The 19171-nt window shown below is 46.7% G+C and overlaps 1 protein-coding gene across 2 annotated transcripts; it reads right to left on the minus strand.

Annotated features, from left to right (window-relative positions):
* On the minus strand, positions 1–18288 carry TXNL4A (thioredoxin like 4A). Of its 2 annotated transcripts, XM_054460432.2 has the most exons (4): positions 17946–18082; positions 16318–16466; positions 6818–6921; positions 1–3087 (listed from the first exon to the last, which is right to left on the minus strand). In XM_054460432.2, exons 2-4 carry the CDS (start codon positions 16351–16353, stop codon positions 2916–2918), a joined length of 312 nt encoding a protein of 103 aa, XP_054316407.1. In that variant the 5' UTR covers positions 16354–16466; positions 17946–18082; the 3' UTR covers positions 1–2915. The 2 variants fall into 2 exon arrangements, with proteins under 2 accessions (XP_054316407.1, XP_054316406.1); XM_054460431.2 differs by lacking the exon at positions 16318–16466 and having other exon boundaries at positions 17946–18288.
* Between the last annotated feature and the right edge of the window lie 883 nt (positions 18289–19171).

Consider the following 19171-nt stretch of genomic DNA (forward strand, 5'->3'; position numbering starts at 1 on the left):
TGGAATGTAATTGTTTTATCTTTTTCTGGTAACGCCAGTAAAGCTGTTATCATAAGAGACATAATTCACACATCATCCACCAATGATGCAATTGACAGAATTGTACCATTATCACAATCTTAGGGCACTTTTTCTTTTTATGCCTGCTCAGCTTATGTAAGCACATTTTCATTACGTCAAAAATAAAACTGCCCATTAGCTGTCACCTCCTATTTCCCCCTTCCTCCCAGTCTTAAGCAACCACTAATGTCTCTATGGATGTGCCTATTCTAGAAATTCCGTATAAATGGAATTGCACAGTATGTGGTAACCGGCTTTTCACTTAACCTACTGATTTCAACGTTCACCCGCGTTGTGGCATGTGTCAGTACTTCATTCTGTTTATGACTGAATAATATTCCATTCTATGGATGGACATTTTGTTTAACCATTCATCTGTTGATGGACACGTGGGTTTCCACATTTTGGCTTCTGTGTATAGTTTCTATGTGGACATATGCGTTCAATTCTCCTGGGTATGAAACTGCTGGGTCAAACGGTAACACCATGTTTATCTTTTCTTTTTTTTGAGACAGGGTCTTGCTCAGTTGCCCAGGCTGCAGCGCAGTGGCACAGCCATGGCTCACTGCAGCCTTGACCTCCGGGGCTTAAGTGATCCTCCTGCCTCAGCCCCCCGAGTAGCTGGGCCCACAGGCACGCACCACCATGCCCAGCTAATTGTTCTGTATTTCTTGTAGAGACAGGGTCTCACCAGGTTGCCCAGGCTGGTCGTGAACTCCTGGGCTCAAGCAATCTGCCTGTCTCAGCCTTCCAAAGTGCTGGGATTACAGGCTTGAGACACCTGCACCCGGCCCATGTTTAACTTTTTGACGACCTGCCTGCCTGTGTTACCACTTTGCCACCAGCAGTATGTGAGGGTTCCAATTTCTCCACATCCTTGCAGACGCTTGTTGTGATCTACTTTTTGTATCTAGCCGAACTCGTGGGTGTGAAGTGGCGTCTCACTGTGGTTTTGATTTGCATTTCCTTAACAAGCAGTGATGTTGAGTGTCTTTTCGTGTGCTTCCTGGCCGTCTGTTTCACCTGCTCCGGAGAAATATCAGGAGTGTAACACTGAGTGTCTGTTACATGCCAGGTACTCGAGGTCCCATACACGCTCTCCCTAGCCCCTCACTCTGATGCGGTGTTACACTCTCCTACTTTATAGATGGAAAAATCAGCACTTGGGAGATTAAACTGCAGATTTGCATTTGAATTTTAAATCCATTTAAAAAGCACACACTCATTTGTAGTGTATGTAAAAAATGTGCTTCATTCTGTAAGTACCCTCCTGTTTCCACAACAGCAATCAATCTCCCGACAGCAGTGAGCCCTGTGCACCACTCCTGTGCCCAGTAGGCACCATGTGCTTCCAAGTTCAAATCTCTGCAGGGCAGACACTATTATCCGCCTTTACCAAGGAGGAAACGGAAGCTCAGAGAAGGTACCCTGCCCAAGGTCACTTGGTGGGGCAGAGCCAGGGTCTGAGGTCAGAGGGCCCAGGGTGTGCTCAGGTGCCCCCATCCCTGCCCTTCCTCAATTTCACTTCAGAGCGTGAGTGTGCTGAGATGGGACACGAAGATCCCAACCAATCATCCACACTGCTAGGATGAGAGAGGGCTAGAGAAACCTGAGACTGTAATAAGGACATTTTCTTTCTTTTCTTTTTTTGAGACGGAGTCTTGCTCTGTTGCCCAGGCTGGCGTGCAGTGGTGCAATCTTGGCTCACTGAAACCTCCACCTCCCGGGTTCAAGCAATTCTCCTGCCTCAGCCTTCCAAGTAGCTGGGATTACAGGCACGCGCCACCATGCCCAGCTAATTTTTGTATTTTTAGTAGAGACGGGATTTCACCATGTTGGCCAGGCTGGTCTCGAACTCCTGACTTCCTGATCTGCCCGTCGTGGCCTCCCAAAGTGTTGGGATTACAGGTGTGAGCCATCGTGCCTGGCCAATAAGGAAATTTTCTAACTATATGAACTGAAGGGCCATGGCTTCTACAGAAAATATGTTTACATCAAATACAATCTTGGGAAGAATAAAAAATAGCTCTCCTATTCCTTACAGGGAAGGCTATAAACAATATTTTATTGTACTGTTTTTATAACCAGAGTAAGAGTAAGCCTTTGGATTCTGTCATGGATTGAACTGTGTAACCGCAAAATTTATATATTGAAGTCCTAACCCCCAGCACCTCAGACTGTGACTTTTGTGGACATAAGATCCTTGCAAATGTAATTAGTTAAGATTAGGCCATGCTGGAGCAGGGTGGGCCCGAATCCAACACAGATGGTGTCATTACGAAAAGGGGAAATTTTGGACACCAGCACCCACACAGGGAGGACACAGGTGAAGGCAGAGATGGGGCGAAGCATCCACACAACAAGGAACTGAAAAGACTACCAGCAGCCCCCAGAAGCCAGGGAGAGGCCTGAGCGGATTCCCCTCACGGCCTCAGTAGTAACCCACCCTGCGACGTCCTGATCTCGGACCCTCTGCCTGCAAAGCTATGAGAGCATACATCTCTGTTAAGGCCCAGCTCGTGCCATGCTGTCACCGCAGCCCCAGCAAACTAATCAAGTATGCAAAATGCACAACCTCACAGGATAAACACCTTCGTTTTACTCCAAGGATAAGAATTAACTTTGACTAGGAAAATCAGTAACCTATTCATTAAGTTTCCTGAGAACAAACAAGTAGGCCTGCTCCTCTCACCACGTGCTTGTTTATTTCGGTGAGTTAAGACCATGTAATCAATTCCATCTCAGAGGTCCTCCAGCCCTGGAGCTTCCTGTATTTTCCAAAGGCTTTAAATAGCTTAAAACGTTTCCACACAAAAAGGGCTCCACGACATCTATCCGCGCAGACTGAGGGCGCCTCAGTAGCGGTACTTGGTGGAGTAGTCCTTGGGGGACACCACCAGGCCGCGGCCTTTGCGGGCCCCGCGGTACACGGTCTCGATGATGTCCACCATCTCCTGCTTGTCCTCCATGGCCCAGTTAATCTTGTTGTTGTTGCCAGTCCCCAAGTCAATCATGATGTGCTTGTTCCTGCAAAGAGAAACAAGGGCATCCATTCTCATAAAAGTCTCTTTAAAAAAGAATTCCTTGAAAACAATGCCGTATTTTTCCCACTGTTACAAGCTCTTGTTAACGTCACTGAAGAACGCGTAAAATCGAGAGTGTAGCCATGATGCAGGCGAATACAGGAAGCACCTAAATGTGTTTTTAAAAATGCAATGCATTGTCCACCACGTTCTTTCCTGCATTTTTCTGTATTTATTTAGGACAATTATTCTAAGGGGAAATTAAAAGGCCAAAGGAGGGCAGGCGCAGTGGCTCATGCCTGTAATCCCAACTCTTTGGGAGGCCGAGGCAGGAGGATCACTTGAGGCCCAGAGTCCGAGATCAACATGGATAACAAAACAAGACCCCCGTCTAATTTGTACTAATTTACCTGATAAAAGCAATGTGTAAGTTTTTCACGGTGCTCTTATGAGCAATGATATAAATTGTATGAAAAGCCCTTCAACTATGAAATGAAGATGACATTTTGCATGTTTATGGTTAGGGAAGTAGACAATTCTTTACTTATCTTTCAAGAGACTAGTTCTTTTCCTCATGAATACTTATGTGCACTTTACAAGATAATGATATTAACCCTTTGTTGTGCTGGCAGAAATTTATCCTGGTTTGTTGAAGTTTCTTTTTGAGACGGGGTCTCACTGTCATCTGGGCTACGGCATAGCGGCAAAATCAACCTCCTGGCCCAGATGATCCTCGCACCTCAGCCCTCTAAGTAACTGGGACCACAGGCATCAGCCACCACACCCAGATAAATTTCTAGTTTTTCGTAGAGATGGGATGTCCCCATCTTGGCCAGGCTGGTCTCAAACTCATGGCCTCAAGTGATCCTCCCACCTCGGCCTCCCAAAGTGCTGGGATTACAAACGTGAGCCACTGTGCCAGCCTGATTACTTTTCTTAGAGATGCGATCTATGTTGCTAAGGCCAGACTCGAACCCCTGGCTCCAGTCCCACTCCGGCCTGCAGAGTGGCTGGGCTGCAGGCATGCCCCACCTGAAGACTGTTTTTTAACGTTCACTTCCACAAGATCATGCATTTGGCTTCCACCTACTATTCCGTAGAAAGTATTCCCCGTGAAGTCTCTGGTTCAGGAGAGGCAAATCTAATCAGGGTCTGGAGCCCACCTCTGGCCGCCCTCTCATTTTCCATGCTGCAGCATGCAGCATGCACCAAGCTCCTTCTACGCTGACTGGGGGCTGCCCGTAGCACCCTCCCCGCAGCCCTATCTGACTTGGGTGTACTTCTTCGGTATTTACATCTCAGAAACACCTGCCTCCTTTCACTTCTTCAGTACCCCCTGCTAATTTACTCAGCTGTTTCTATCAGACAACGTCCTATGAGAGTGGGAATCCTGTCTTATCTGACATTAGGCCCCACCACTAGACCACAAACCTGATACATGTTTGGTGCATAAGTTAACTGAAGTACCGTTTGTCTTAAAATTCTAAATCACAGAAACAGCAGAAGGAAGTTTCATCTCCTTTTCTGAGTACAGCATCAGTCCTAAAAACATCAAACTACACTAAGTAGGCTACTGCCACCACCCAAGGCTGTTGCCTGCAGCCTCCTTGCCCCTCACAGCATCTCCAGCCCCAGGCTGGCCTCCGCTGCACACTGTAGGGGACAGAGACCTAAGACGGCCCTCCCTGTTCTCACCTGAAGAATTTTGAGGGGCAAAATAGAAAAGGCCTCTATTGCCTCGAACAGGCTGTTCACAGAAATATGGACTTCAGGAATGCCTGGTGTGGGCCTGGAAGGAAGTGAGGAGTGTGTTACTGGGAAACGGAGAAAAGGGGACCCCGTTACAGAGTGGCCGAGGAACAGGGACACGGGGTCCGCAGTTATAGGAAATCAGAGCTCAAAAGCAACACACTTGGGATATTTAGCTGCGGAAACTTCCAAGCAAAGTCTCGGAGGTGCTGCCTTCAAGAGAGGAAAGAGGCAAATTAGTGTTAAGAACTGTTAACAAAAGGAATAAATTCTTTAGCCTCTCCGGATGGCCAAAGGTGCTGAAATTCAGAAATGGCTGCTGAACGCACAGTAGAGAAAAGGATGAAGGTCAGCCCCGCAATCTTTGCTGAAACCTAGGAAAGATCAAAAGTTTCACAAGAAATGCAGGGTGCACCTCATAGATCTTCTTGACCTAACAGGAGGCACCTAGGAAGCCAAGGGTATGTCCAGGGGAGCGTATCCCGACGCCCAGAACCGCGGCAGTGCCTCACGCGTTGGCAGCCTGAGGCAGGAGGATGGCTCAAAGCCAGGAGTTCAAGGTTGCTGTGATGGTGCCACTGCACTCCACCCTGGGTGAGAGTGAGACTCCATCTCAATAAATAAATAAAACAAGGTGATTATCCTGGATTATTTGGGCAAGTCTAATCTAATCACAGTCCTCTAAAACCAGAGCATTTTCTCAGGCAGAACTTTTCAGGAAGTCAGAGAACCTGTGTGAAAAGATCTCAATGTGCCGGCATGCCAATGCTGGCTTTGAGGGTGACGGGGTCTCTAGCAGCAGAGTGGCCTCAGGTAACAGCAGCAAGGAAGCAGATCTCAGATCCACCACCACAAAGAACCGGACTCGGCCCACAACCCAAACAAGCCCCTCAAACACTCCAGATAAGCACCCAGCCCATGGTTCAGACCTTGTGAGACCCTGAGCAGGAATCCAGCGGGCCCTGCCTGGATGTCTGACTTACAGAGCTGTGAGCTCAGAAAAGCGGGGTGATTTAAGCTGCTCAATGTGTGCTAATTTGTTACAAAGAATATAAAACTAATACATACCCTATACAACCCACCTGACCTTCCTTACCAAGTAGGAGGCTCCACTTTTGGAGAATGGTCTAATGCTCATGTAGCTAATTCACCAACCTCTATGGTAACTAAACAAGTAAAAACAGCATCAGATGGTGATTTCTTTCCCCATTAAATTTCCATAATGAAATCTTTGAGCTGATAAAATAATCTTGTATTTATAAGCAAAGTAATTCAGTTCAGGTGTTCCTCTTGGATATAAAAAAGGACACCGAAGTTGATGATAACATATTTAATAAATTAGGTTTTTGGTGTTTTTTTTTTTGAGACGGAGTTTTGCTCTTGTTGCCTAGGCTGGAGTGCAGTGGCGTGATCTCAGCTCACTGCAACCTCCACCTCCTGGGTTCAAGCGATTCTCCTGCCTCAGCCTCCCAGTAGCTAGGATTACAGGCATGCACCACCACGCCCGGCTAATTTTGTATTTTTAGTAGAGACTCAGTTTCACCATCTTAGCCCAGCTGGTCTCGAACTCCTGACCTTGTGATCCACCCACCTCAGCCTCCCAAAGTGCTGGGATTACAGGCGCTTTGAGCCACCATGCCCGGCCTAAATTTGTGATTTTACAACACATTTTTGATGAACAGATTATAGTTCCAGGTATCTAAAATATCAGTAACAACGTCTTTCATTGAATTACACTTCACCTAGGTTTCCCCGCAAAGTTATTTCAAAAGGGTAATTTGTTATTGAGTAAATGCTAAAACTAGAATTGTTACTTTGAAAATTATTTAAAAGATTCACACTGATTGCCTGGTGATACAAACGATTTTGGGACATGACTGTACAACCAACTTCCTTCAAAATAAAATAATCTAAAGAGATCTTGATTACATTAAGCTTCCAAACTGACAATATTCAATTTCAATAACAACTTTAAGATAACATACCTGAAGAAAAACATGACAGTACATGGATCGTATAACTCATACATTTTGTTGAAGTCAGGTACTTCTGTAATATCCACAAGATAAATAACTGCAAAATTTTTAACCTAAAAGGAGATTAAAAAAAAAACTGAAATAACAGAACACTTTGGCTTTCACTTTATAGAAGCACATTTATAAAAACAAAACCAAGAATTTGTGTGGATTAGGGCAATTTTTGTTTTTTTTTTTTGAGACAGGGTCTCACTCTGTCATCCAGACCAGAGTGCAATGGTGCAATCAGCTCACTGCAGCCTCGACCTCCCAGGCTCAAGCTATCCTCCCACCTCAGCCTCCCAAAGTGCTGGGATTACAGGAGTGAGCCATCACTCCCGGCCAACAGGGCAATTTTCAAACTAATTCTTCAACGTTTTTTCCCCATGCAGCGGGCACGTGGGAAGATCATGTGACACTACTGGGACCTTGGCCACCAGTTCCTTCCGCCTCACGCCACCGTTTCCCAGAATAGTTCAGGAATTGGCCACTGGATCCTTCCGCCTCACTTTACCATCTCCCAGAATCGCCTAGGAATTAAATTTCACTCAGGTAACAAGTTATGAAAGTCCTGCAGAAAACGTCCACAGACATATTATTTATGCTGATCTAGTAATCATCTATATGAACCTTTACAAATAGTTACATGCATCTCACAACTGCTCTAAAATATGCCTGTAGAATCCCGCCATCATTTCCCCGCAATTAGGTCTGAACACTTGCAAATACTAATAGTACCCCCAATAATACTGCAGGTAACACATTTTCTGTTATTTTTTCTTTAATTGCAAGTTTATCAGAGATTTAGAAAAGTCAGAAAAATAAAAAGAAAATAAGATCACCTCCAATCCCAACACCCCCAACACCCAGGGGTGACTGCTGTTACCTTTTTTCCGGAGACAGGGTCTGGTTCCGCTGCCCAGGCTGGAGTGCAGTGACAAGATCTTGGCCACTGCAACCTCTGCCTCCTGAGCTCAAGCGATCCCCCCATATCAGCCTCCCAAGCAGCTGGGACTACAGGCATGTACCATCATACCTGGCTAATTTTTGTATTTTTTGTAGAGACAGGGTTTTGCCATGTTGCCCGGGCTGGTCTTGAACGCCTGGACTCAAGTGATACGCCTGCCTTGGCCTCCCAAAGTGCTGCGATTACAGGCGTGAGCCACCACGCCTGGCAATACTTTTACTATATTCTTTCCCCTCTTTCTTATAGATATATATTTTTTAATTTGTTCATACTATTTCTGTTCAGACATAGCAAAATATGGTCATATTGTGATCGTACTACAATATTTTGTATCCTGCTTTAATTATGAGCATTCTTTTCTTTTTTTTTGAAATGGAGTCTCGATCTGTCGCCCGGTCTGGAGTGCAGTGGCATGATCTTGGCTCACTGCAACCTCCACCTCCCAGGTTCAAGCTATTCTCCAGCCTCAGCCTCTCGTGTAGCTGGGATTACAGGTGTGTGCCACCGCATCTGGCTAATTTTTTTATTTTTAGTAGAGACAAGGTTTCACCATATTGGCCAGGCTGATCTCAAACTCCTGACCTCAGGTGATCCACCCACCTCGGCCTCCCAAAGTGCTGGGATTACAGGCGTGAGCCACCGCACCGGCCAGTTATGAGCATTCTTTTACATACATTACCTACTTTCCAAAAATGGCAAACTTCTATGGCTGCGTGATTCATCAAATGGCTATGCCATTACTTTACCATTTGATACAGTTTGGATATTTGTCCCTGCCCAAATCTCAGGTTGAAACTAACTCCCAGTGCTGCAGGTGGGGCCTGGGGGGAGGCGACTGGATTATGGGGTGAATTTCTCATCAATAGTTGAGCGTCATCCTCTTGGTGCTGTCCTCAGGGTAGTGAGCTGAGGTTGTTCAAGTGTGTGACACTCCGCCCCAGCTTTCACCGTGTGACATGCCTGTTCCCCTTTGCCTTCTGCCATGATTGGAAGGTCCTGAGGCCTCCCCAGAAGCAAAGCCAGTACCACACTTCCTGTACAGCCTGCAGAACTGTGAGTCAATTAAACCTATTTTCTCATAAGTTACCCGGTCTCATGTATTTCTTTATAGCAATGCGAGAAGAGCCTCCTACACCATTCTTCCGTTACTCTCTGATTGTTCATTAATATTATTCATCTGTGAACATTTTCCCCCTTAAATTTGTATACATACTTCATTATTTCCTAAGGACAAATTCCTAAAATTCTGGAACAAAGGATATGACATTTTAAAGGCTCTTTATAAATACTAACTCAATGCCCTTTAGAAGCTTGTAGCCACTTATGTGTGTTACGAGTTAAACTGTGTCCCCAAAACAGTTGAAGTCCTAAACCCCCAAACTGACAGCACAGCTTATTTGGAAACAGTACTGCAGGCGTAATTAGTTAAGGTAAGATGAGGTCATACTGGAGTAGGTGGGCCCCTAATCTGGTGTGACTGGTGTCCTTACAGGAAAATGGCCACATGAAGACACAGCGACAGGAGGCTCTGGGGGCACCAAGGACTGCAGAGATGTCTACAGGCCTAGGAGCTCCAAGAGGCTGCTGGCAGCACCAGAAGCTGGGAGAAGCATGAGGACTCTCCTTGGCAGGTTTCAGAGAGAGCCCAGCCTGGAAAACACCTCGATCTGGACTTCTGGTATCCAGAATTGTGAGAGAAGTTTCTGTTGTTTTAAGCCCCTCAGCTTGCAGTGTCCTCTCACAGCAGTCACGGGAAATCAATGGGATATGCACAACATTTCTTCATATAAAACTAAATCTTTACAACCTGACTGTAACTTACAGGTGAAATAATGATATCTGGGATTTGCATGAAACACACAGCCTAAAAAAATGAGGGGTTAGATAACACAAGACCAGCAAAATACCAACAATTGTTGAAGGGGAACAATAGGAACAGAGGGGTTCACTATATTCTCTACTTTGGGAAATATTTTTAAAAAATTAAGATGGAAATGTAAACCATGGAGCAGGGCGGGGAGAGGGGGAGTGGGAAAGCCCACACTTCACAAAGACTCCACTGCCCTTCAGCTTTGGTGAAGAAAACCGTATCAGAACTCCAGCACAGGGCCCACTGCAGGAGCGTGCGCCTCGCCATCCATGTGCTTTCAAAACCCCGAAGTGATGCCTGCGTTACACATGGGCCCCTCTGAGTCCGGTCACTCTGACAATGCCCATTTCTGAAACTCTAGTTTCCTGCAGTGTCCACAGTGAGAATGTGTTGGTCAGGTTGCCAGAATCCAGCTTTATTTTCATGGTAAACTAATAAACTGTCTTTTGATTTGACTTAAACACAAAATACTTCCCTACAGAAGCTAAAATAAATACACCAACAAAATAAATGGTCACAGGCATTAGGAAAGTCAAAATAATATTTCATTATCATCCCTTCAATGCCTTGCTCAGGGACAGATACAATAAATACCGGTAACATTACATTAACTTACGGAATCACCATGCAAATAATAAATTACTTGAAATATCATTTGGACAGAGTTGTAAATTGTGTATTTAAGAAAAAAGAAAGGTCACAACACTTTTTATCATCTCTTTTCTTGCATGTAAAAAATAGTAAATATTATAACCATCTGTGGTTTTTAATAATTTGTAGGCATTTAATAGAGTGCAGGGCTGGGAGAGGTGGCTCACGCCTGTAATCCCAGCACTTTGGGAGGCTGAGGCGGGCGGATCACTTGAGGTCAGGAGTTCGAGACCAACCTGGCCAATGTGGTGCAACCGTGTCTCTACTAAAAACACAAAAATTAGCTGGGTGTGGCGGTGCACGCCTGTAATCCCAGCTACTTGGGAGGCTGAGGCAGGAGAATCACTTGAACCCAGGATGTGGAGATTGCAGTGAGCTGAGATTATGCCACTGCACTCCAGCCTGAAGGACAGAGCAAGGCTCCTTCTCAAAGTAACAACAGCAACAATAATCAGAGGGCAACTGAGTAACTGTAAAGATACAAATGTGACTCTCCTTTTGCCTTCAAGCTCCGGCCCACTGCATCTAACCCCGTGAATGCTAACAGAAGCAAACTACCACATAAAGCTCACGTGCCACGAGAACTTAAACATCCTCTGATTTCACCACAGGTAAGTTTCACGAACATTTGAGAATGTACTATGTATGAGGCACTTCTCTCTCATGGATTCTAATTCTTTCAACACCTCTAAATAGATGTCACTGATGTTTTAGGTGATGGAATTCAGGCTCGGAAAGGTCACGTGAGTGATGCCCAGCCGCACGGGGAAGGGGCACGGTGGAGATGCACTCTGTCTGGCTCCAAAGCCGGAACTCTGGATGACAGAATCAGCCTACCCACAGGAGACAGGGGCGGTGGCGTGGTCACGGGGTGGCAGGGAAAAATATGTCCTTAGAGAATTCCATGTGTAAAGAGAAAGACACAAGAACAGCAGCCAGGTCTCAGATCCAGCATCAGGGCAAGGAAGCAGAGGTGCAGGATGGTGGGGACGGACGCGCAAGTGGACTGGCCCACAGAGGACCTTTTCCGCTTGAGAGTCTGGGCCATGTATTTATTTCTAAGAAAGCAAGAATTGAAGAGTTCAGTTTTGTACATACTGAGTTTGAGAAAACTAAGGGACATCCAGAGAAAAAGGCCCTCCAGGTAGTGACTGGCCTGGAGCATACAATGGAGTCTGGGCTGGAGAGAGCTACCTTACCGCCGCCACCTACATCCAGCAGTGACCCCAGCCAGGGTGGCAGGTGCCAGGAAAGGCTTGGGAGTGAGCGCAGAAGCCCACTGTAGAGTTGGGGGCAGGAAAGGGACGCCAAGGAGGCAGTCTCAGAAACCAAGGCAGGAGACTCCGGGGAGCTGTGCCGAGTGCCTCAGAGAGGCTGCCAGAGGGGACGATATGGGACAGGGACACTGCAGGGGCTGAAGGACTGAGGAACAGAGGACCTCAGTGTGGACAACTTTCAAAAGTCGAGGCTATGGAGAGAGAGGGAAGTTACTATGGGACTTGGGAGTTGAGATAGGAGAGGCTGGAAGGGGCAGGCAGAGGGGAGCTCCCCAGTCTCCCACCCCCCTCTTTTCTTGGTGAAATGGCATCTGTGGGGTGACTGGAGGAGCACGAGCTGAGGGCAAACATCAGCAAACATCCAGCAGCATCTGCTGGTGGCGACATTTCCACGGTAACCAAGCGCTTGGAGGAGGAGCTGGGTGAGTGCGGCCACACTGCTCTGCCAAGTCATCCCGTGACTTCCTCAACAAAGGCAGCTTTTTCTTTTCTTTTTTAGATGGGATCTTACTTTGTCACCTAGGCTGGAGTGCAGTGGCGTGATCTCGGCTCACTGCAACCTCTGTCTCTCAGCCTCAAGAGATCCTCCCACCTCAGCCTCCCAAGTAGCTGGGATTACAGGCGCCCACCACCACATCTGGCTAAGTTTTGTATTTTCAGTAGAGATGGGGTTTCACCATGTTGGCCAAGCTGGTCTTGAACTCCTGACCTCAGACGATCCGCCCACCTCGGCTTCCCAAACTGCTGGGATTACAGGTGTAAGCCATGCGCTGGCCTCAAATTGTTTTTACATTCTTCGATTGCCTACAATTGTAAGTATCTTTTCCAACTCTGTTGCCGACACACCTCATAAGCATGCTTTTCCTTTAGGCAAGTCAGCAATTACAGTGCTCAGCAGTTCTTCCACATGCCTCTAAGTCCACCTGCCAAGTTACAATGAAATAACTCTGCAAAACACATGGCCAAAGGCTGGCACATGATACCAACCACTGTTCTACACTTTTGTATGGAGTCCCTCAACCAGCTAAGAAAACACCTAAAATTCCGGAAAAAGTGTTCTGGGAAGTTGATTAGCACAACAAATTTCTGAAGTGTTGATTTTTACATTTTTAGGTAATTCATGTCAAAGCCATAAAAAAAACGGAACAACCTGACTTTCTAAAATTAATGTTTGCCTTAATCAGCTCTCACAATAACTTGCAAACTTAGTAATGTGAGAGAAGTAATCACAGTTACAACAGTGGCATTACTGCCTATGTGACAGGAGTGCTCTAGAAACCTTTATTAATCCCACTACAGCCCTATGAGTTAGGCACAAGTATCCCCTTTTTACAGGTAAGATGACGCACAGGGCCAAGTTCGTAACGCTCATGCATTAATGAAGTGCCAAGAGCCTAGCTAGAGTCTGCGCCCTCAACCACCACTCAACACCACCCCTCATACCTTGTGGCTAGCTACAAGGCTGTTTTTTATGCAGAGACAAAAATCCAGAGGAAACACCAAAAATATCCATTGTTTGTTTCTACAAGATTCCTCATCTAGCTTAGTGTTGACTCTCACCGGTTCGATGGGCATTCTGTGATCCTTAATGTGATACTTAAGATACACCCCCTAATATGGCTGCTATGAAGTTCCATAAATATGTATCTGCCTTATACACAATTTATTAGAATGTACTATCATGGGCCAGGCATGGTGGCTTACACTTGTAATCCCAGAATTTTGGGAGGCTGAGGTGATTGGCTCACTTGAGGACAGGAGTTTGAGACCAGCCTGGCCAATATGGCAAAACCCCATCTCTACCAAAAATACAAAAATTAGCAGGGTGTGGTGGTGGTACAGGCCTGTAGTCCCAGCTACTCGGGAGGCTGAGGTTGCAGTGAGCCAAGATCATGTCACTGCACTCCAGCCTGGACAACACAAGAAGACTCTTGTCTCAAACAAACAAACAAAAAATGTGCTATCATGAGTCAATAATACTACTGAGGAATTTTTTTGTTTTTAGAGATGGGGTCTCGCTCTGTCACCCAGGGTGGAGTGCAATGGCACAATGATAGCTTACTGCAGCCTTGACCTCCTGAGCTCATCTTCCGTCTTAGCCTCCTGAGTAGCTGGGGTTACAGGCATGTGCCACAATGCCCAGCTCACTGAGGCTATTTTAAACTCTATCTGCGTGGGCTTTTTAACACAAAAAGTAAGTCCCATTCAGTCTTCTCACCCATCATGGGATTCAGGTAACAGTGAACCCCCAGCACTGCTGTTTGAGTGTTCCTACAAAATGGAAAGACAGCTCAAAGGTACATGAAATCGTCTCCTGTGACAGTGCTCCTACAAAATGGACAGACAGCTCAAAGGTACATGAAATTGTCTCCTGTGACAGTGCTCCTACAAAACGGAAAGGCAGCTCAAAGGTACATGAAATTGTCGCCCGTGACAGTGTTCCTACGAAACGGAAAGACAGCTCAAAGGTACATGAAATTGTCGCCCGTGACAGTGTTCCTACAAAACGGAAAGACAGCTCAAAGGTCCATGAAATTGTCTCCCGTGACGGTGTTCCTACAAAATGGAAAGACAGCTCAAAGGTCCATGAAATTGTCTCCCGTGACGGTGTTCCTACAAAATGGAAAGACGCTCAAAGGTCCATGAAATTGTCTCCCGTGAGAGTGTTCCTACAAAATGGAAAGACAGCTCAAAGGTCCATGAAATTGTCTCCCGTGACGGTGTTCCTACAAAATGGAAAGACAGCTCAAAGGTCCATGAAATTGTCTCCCGTGACGGTGTTCCTACAAAATGGAGAGACAGCTCAAAGGTCCATGAAATTGTCTCCCGTGACGGTGTTCCTACAAAATGGAGAGACAGCTCAAAGGTCCATGAAATTGTCTCCCGTGACGGTGTTCCTACAAAATGGAGAGACAGCTCAAAGGTCCATGAAATTGTCTCCCGTGACGGTGTTCCTACAAAATGGAGAGACAGCTCAAAGGTCCATGAAATTGTCTCCCGTGACGGTGTTCCTACAAAATGGAGAGACAGCTCAAAGGTCCATGAAATTGTCTCCTGTGATGGTGTTCCTACGAAACGGAAAGACAGCTCAAAGGTCCATGAAATTGTCGCCCGTGACAGTGTTCCTACAAAATGGAGAGACAGCTCAAAGGTACATGAAATTGTCGCCCGTGACAGTGTTCCTACAAAATGGAGAGACAGCTCAAAGGTACATGAAATTGTCGCCCGTGACAGTGTTCCTACAAAATGGAGAGACAGCTCAAAGGTACATGAAATTGTCTCCTGTGACGGTGTTCCTACAAAATGGAGAGACAGCTCAAAGGTACATGAAATTATCTCGCTTCAAAACTGCATAAAATCAGCTGCTAAATAGAAAACTTTTTTTGTTTTTGAGACACGGTCTCACTCTGTCACCCAGGCTGGCATGCAGTGGCGCAATCATAGCTTGTCGCAGCCTTGAACTCCTGGACTCATATCCTCCCACCTCGGCCTACCGAGTAGCTGGGACCACAGGCGCATGCCACAACGCCCAGCTAATGTTTTCATTTTTTGTATAGACAAGGTTTCACCATGTTACCCGGGCTGTTCTCGAACTCCTGGGCTCAAGGGAACCACCCACCTCGGCCTCCCACAGGCGTGGGATACAGGGCCTGATGAACACTTTATTTATTATTATCACTTTATCAAATGAATTGCCCCACACTTATTAGCAAACTCTAGGCATCTGTGAAATCTTTTAAGCATAGCTGTTTCCAGACTGATTTTCTTCCTGAAGTTTACAGCTCAGTTCTAATCCCGCATGAAGTCAAGTGAGCCCTGTGGAAGCAGCAAATCTATACAACACATCTAGGAAAAATCATATCAAGTCCAGCCTGAACATTTGCAACTGTTTCTTACTTTAAAACAGCTGGGATATCCAGACAGGACTCAGAACAAGATAAGGAAGAGTCCCCATTATCTGCCATTTCTGCACAGGAAAATTTTTAAATAGTTATATTGTTCTTTATACTAAAACCTTATATTTCAAAAATTTCTGTTGAGCTTCTCCAAAAAGGGCTTCCAGAATTAGGAAGTCATATTTGCCCATAGACTAAGAAGAAAATAAAACATGAATATTCTTTCAATGCATTTCAGGTGTGCACTTTTTTTTTCGAGACAGGGTCTCACTCCTGTTGCCCAAGCTGGAGTTCAGTGGTGTAATCATGGCTCACTGCAGTCTTGACTTCCCGGGCTCAGGTGATTCTCCCACCTCAGCCTCCCAAGTAGCTGGGACTACAGGCACGTGCCACCACGCCCGGCATTTGTACTTTTAGTAGAGAAGAGGTTTCACCATATTGTCCAGGCTGGTCTCGAATTCCTGGGCTCAAGTGATCTGCCTACAATGGCCTCCCAAAGTGCTTTACTGAACTACTGACGTGAACTACTGCGCCTGGCCTAGGTTTGCACTTTTAATAACTATATTATAATATTTGCATTAAAAGTTTATTAATAAAGCTATCTAAATTTGTGGACAAAAACAAAAATCAGACTATTTTAAAAGACCAAAAAAATGCCCCAAAGTGAGCCCATTTCAACTGTCCTTAAGTGTGTGTCCACTATGTGTGTCCACTAGTGATACAGTGATTCATTCTGTAATAACAAAGAAATTGGACATAAAGGAATTGGAAAAAAAAAAGCAAATCTGGCAAAGACCCTAAACACTTACATTAACACATAAAATCTGTTTCCTAGCTAAGAGCATCTTGCTGAGCTCTGCTCGGATGTGATGAGACAAAGGCCCTCACATCTCCAGCCATCCTAGCCTCGAGCTGCCGGCAGCAGGATCTGAACACCACCTGATGTTTATGCCACCACCTGCAATGTAGAACAGTGAAAGATTCTAGAATTCATAACTCAAAGTCAATACAGCAGTGATTTACTTATTGGGAAACTGCTCTCAGTCAATTCTTCGCTGGATTTCCAGTATCTGCCCTTGTCCACTACAGCTCAAGCAATAACAAACTGATGTGTTGGCACTGCCTCTCTCATCGCTAATCCCTGGCTGGCAGAACCCCCAGTGTGGGAGAGAACTGCTGCTCCCCTGAATTCCCTAGGTACCTCCTCAAGTCCTCAGTGTCCTGGTGTCCAGGAGGAAGAGGCTGCGAGATGGCTGGTACTAAAGCTACTCCACCTGTCCCTGACCCCATGGAAGGTGACACAAGTCACATCAGAATTCCCTGAGGGGCTTCTTTAAAAAGCCATTGCTGGACTTCACCCCATACCCATAGAATCAGAATCACAGATGCATTCTAGTAAGCACTCCAAGGGATTCTTGTAATAACTAAAATATAACAACATTTCCTAACTTCATGCCTCTCCTACTAAATAAGAAATAGCAAAAATTAATAAATGGCAGGCCAGATAGTCTTTCCTTTCCTGAATATAAAATATGTCCTTACATCTGTTATTCTTTACTCAAAGGAGTTATTTTAACCCAGGCCTACTTTAGCATCTGTGAAAGAAAAGATAACTTCAATGTTACTTTTACTCTTCATTAAAAGGAATAATCTCTCAAATTACTTACGGAAAATATGGCAAATATTTTATTAACACCCTAGTATTTGTGCCCTGTGCCCTATTGCTACAGCTGCAAAACCCAAATAAAAGTCATCTTAAAATTGCTATGAGGAACCACAAAAAAAGAATGAAACCTGGTTATAAAATAGTGTCCTACAACTTTTATTGTCAGCAAATAAATGCCAAGACCACTCAGTGTACTATTAGAAATTCAGAAAACTAGTTCTAACAAAGCATATTTCTGTTTTCTCCTGATGTTTACTGCATCTTAATCACTCTAAGCTGTAAACCGCATGACTTACAAAAAGCGTGGTGGGATAAAGAAAACAATACCCACAGAAAAACAGGATTTCTTATGCTATTAACATGAAAGTCCTGCTTTATGCATACAACAAATAAATAAAGTACCAAAAAAAGACATCCTTTTAAATTAAGGATCCGCGCTCTCAATAAAACCTGCAAGTGTATTTTGTTCACTGAACTGTAAGTTTGGGAAAAACGCCTTATCAACAGAAATAATTAATTCATTTGAGAGGAGGGGGATCATAAACCCTTTAAAATATGAAAAACTACAAGAGCTCCCCGCAGAAAAAGGCATGAAACGCCGGCACAGTCCCCGAGAGCGCTCGCCCGCAGCGAGGGCAGGAATCGGCTGAACGACTGCGCCGCGGCCCCTCCTCGGGGAACGGCTCGCGCCCCCAGGCGACGCCGGCAGGGCAGAGGCGCGGGGCAGCTGCGGAAGCACAGCCAGCAGGGCGGGAGGGTCCGGCGCGCTACCTTCTCGGCGATGCTGTACAGGACCTCGTCCATCTTCATGCACGTAGGGTCCCAGTCGTGGCCGAAGCGGATGACGACCACGCGGTCCTCCTCCGAGAGGATGGCCTGGTCCACCTGCCAGCCGTTGTGCAGGTGCGGGAGCATGTACGACATGGCGGCCCGCGCGCTCGCCGCCGCCCAACGCGGGGCGCCAGGGAGGGCCCAGCGAGGTGGGCTCAGCCGGCCCCTCACTCCGCGGCCCCCGCCGCCCCCGGGCCCGCGGACGAAACCCGGTCCCGCCCGCACCCGCAAACTCCGAGGGGACTGCCACCCGGCGGAACGTCTCGGCGCGCACGCACCGACGCCGTGCGTGCTGACGGCATGCGCGCGCTAGCGCCGTGCGTGCTGACGGCATGTGCGTATAGGCGCCGCGCGAGCGTGTAGTTGGCCGGGTGGAGCGGCGGCGACCTGGCCACCGTGGAGCGCGGTTGGTTTCGTCTTAGCAGCCGTCGGAGTGGGGGTTCCTCCCCAGCGTCCAGGCGGCCTGGTGGTCCTGAGAAGCCCCGGGCTGGCCGTGCCCTGCCCCCACGCACCCGCCCCGAGGCCGCCCGCCGCCGCCCGGGCTGTCCTCCAGCCACGGATGGGGACGTCCAGAAAGGCCCGGAATGCCCGGCACTGCGGCTCGTTTTCTTCCTTTCTGGTGCTTGTTTCTGTGTGTTACTAAGACAGTTCATGTGTGTCGTTTGTGAAACTTGATCATAAAAATGTGTCGTTGTTGCCATACCCAACCACAGCAGAGTCGAGCGGCGGGGTAGGGAGGAAGCACTGGGCAGGCCGTCCTTGAGGAATGTCACCATCCGGCCGGCTGCTGAGCTGCCTGTTGTAACCTGAAACCAGGTTTTTTTATTTGTCTTTTTATAAAGAAAAAAAATTTTTGTTTTTTTGAGACGTGCAGTGACGTGATCTTGGCCCACTGCAGCCTCCGCCTCCCGGGTTCAAGCGCTCCTCCTGCTTCAGCCTCCCCATAAGCTGGGACTACAGGCTTCAGCCCGGCTAGTGTTTTTTTGTACTTAGTAGAGACGGGGTTTCACCATGTTGGCCAGGCTGGTCTTGAACTCCTGACCTCAAGTGATCCGCCCGCCTCGGCCTCCCAAAGCGCTGAAATTACGGGAAGAAGCCACCGCGCCCGACCTGAAGCCAGTTTTATTCCATAGCTTCAGCATAACTTCCACCTCCAGGACTTATCT

This window comes from Pongo pygmaeus, chromosome 17 (assembly GCF_028885625.2).
Source record: "Pongo pygmaeus isolate AG05252 chromosome 17, NHGRI_mPonPyg2-v2.0_pri, whole genome shotgun sequence".
Taxonomy (NCBI): Eukaryota; Metazoa; Chordata; class Mammalia; order Primates; family Hominidae; genus Pongo; species Pongo pygmaeus.

Coding starts and splice junctions, on each gene's coding strand:
- TXNL4A (XM_054460431.2), bottom strand. CDS start 18,098: ATGTCGTACATGCTCCCGCACCTGCACAACGGCTGGCAGGTGGACCAG. Junction 6,922..17,945: donor TGTACAGCATCGCCGAGAAG/GTAGCGCGCCGG, acceptor ATCTCCTTTTAG/GTTAAAAATTTTGCAGTTAT. Junction 3,088..6,817: donor ACTGTCATGTTTTTCTTCAG/GTATGTTATCTT, acceptor TTCTCTTTGCAG/GAACAAGCACATCATGATTG.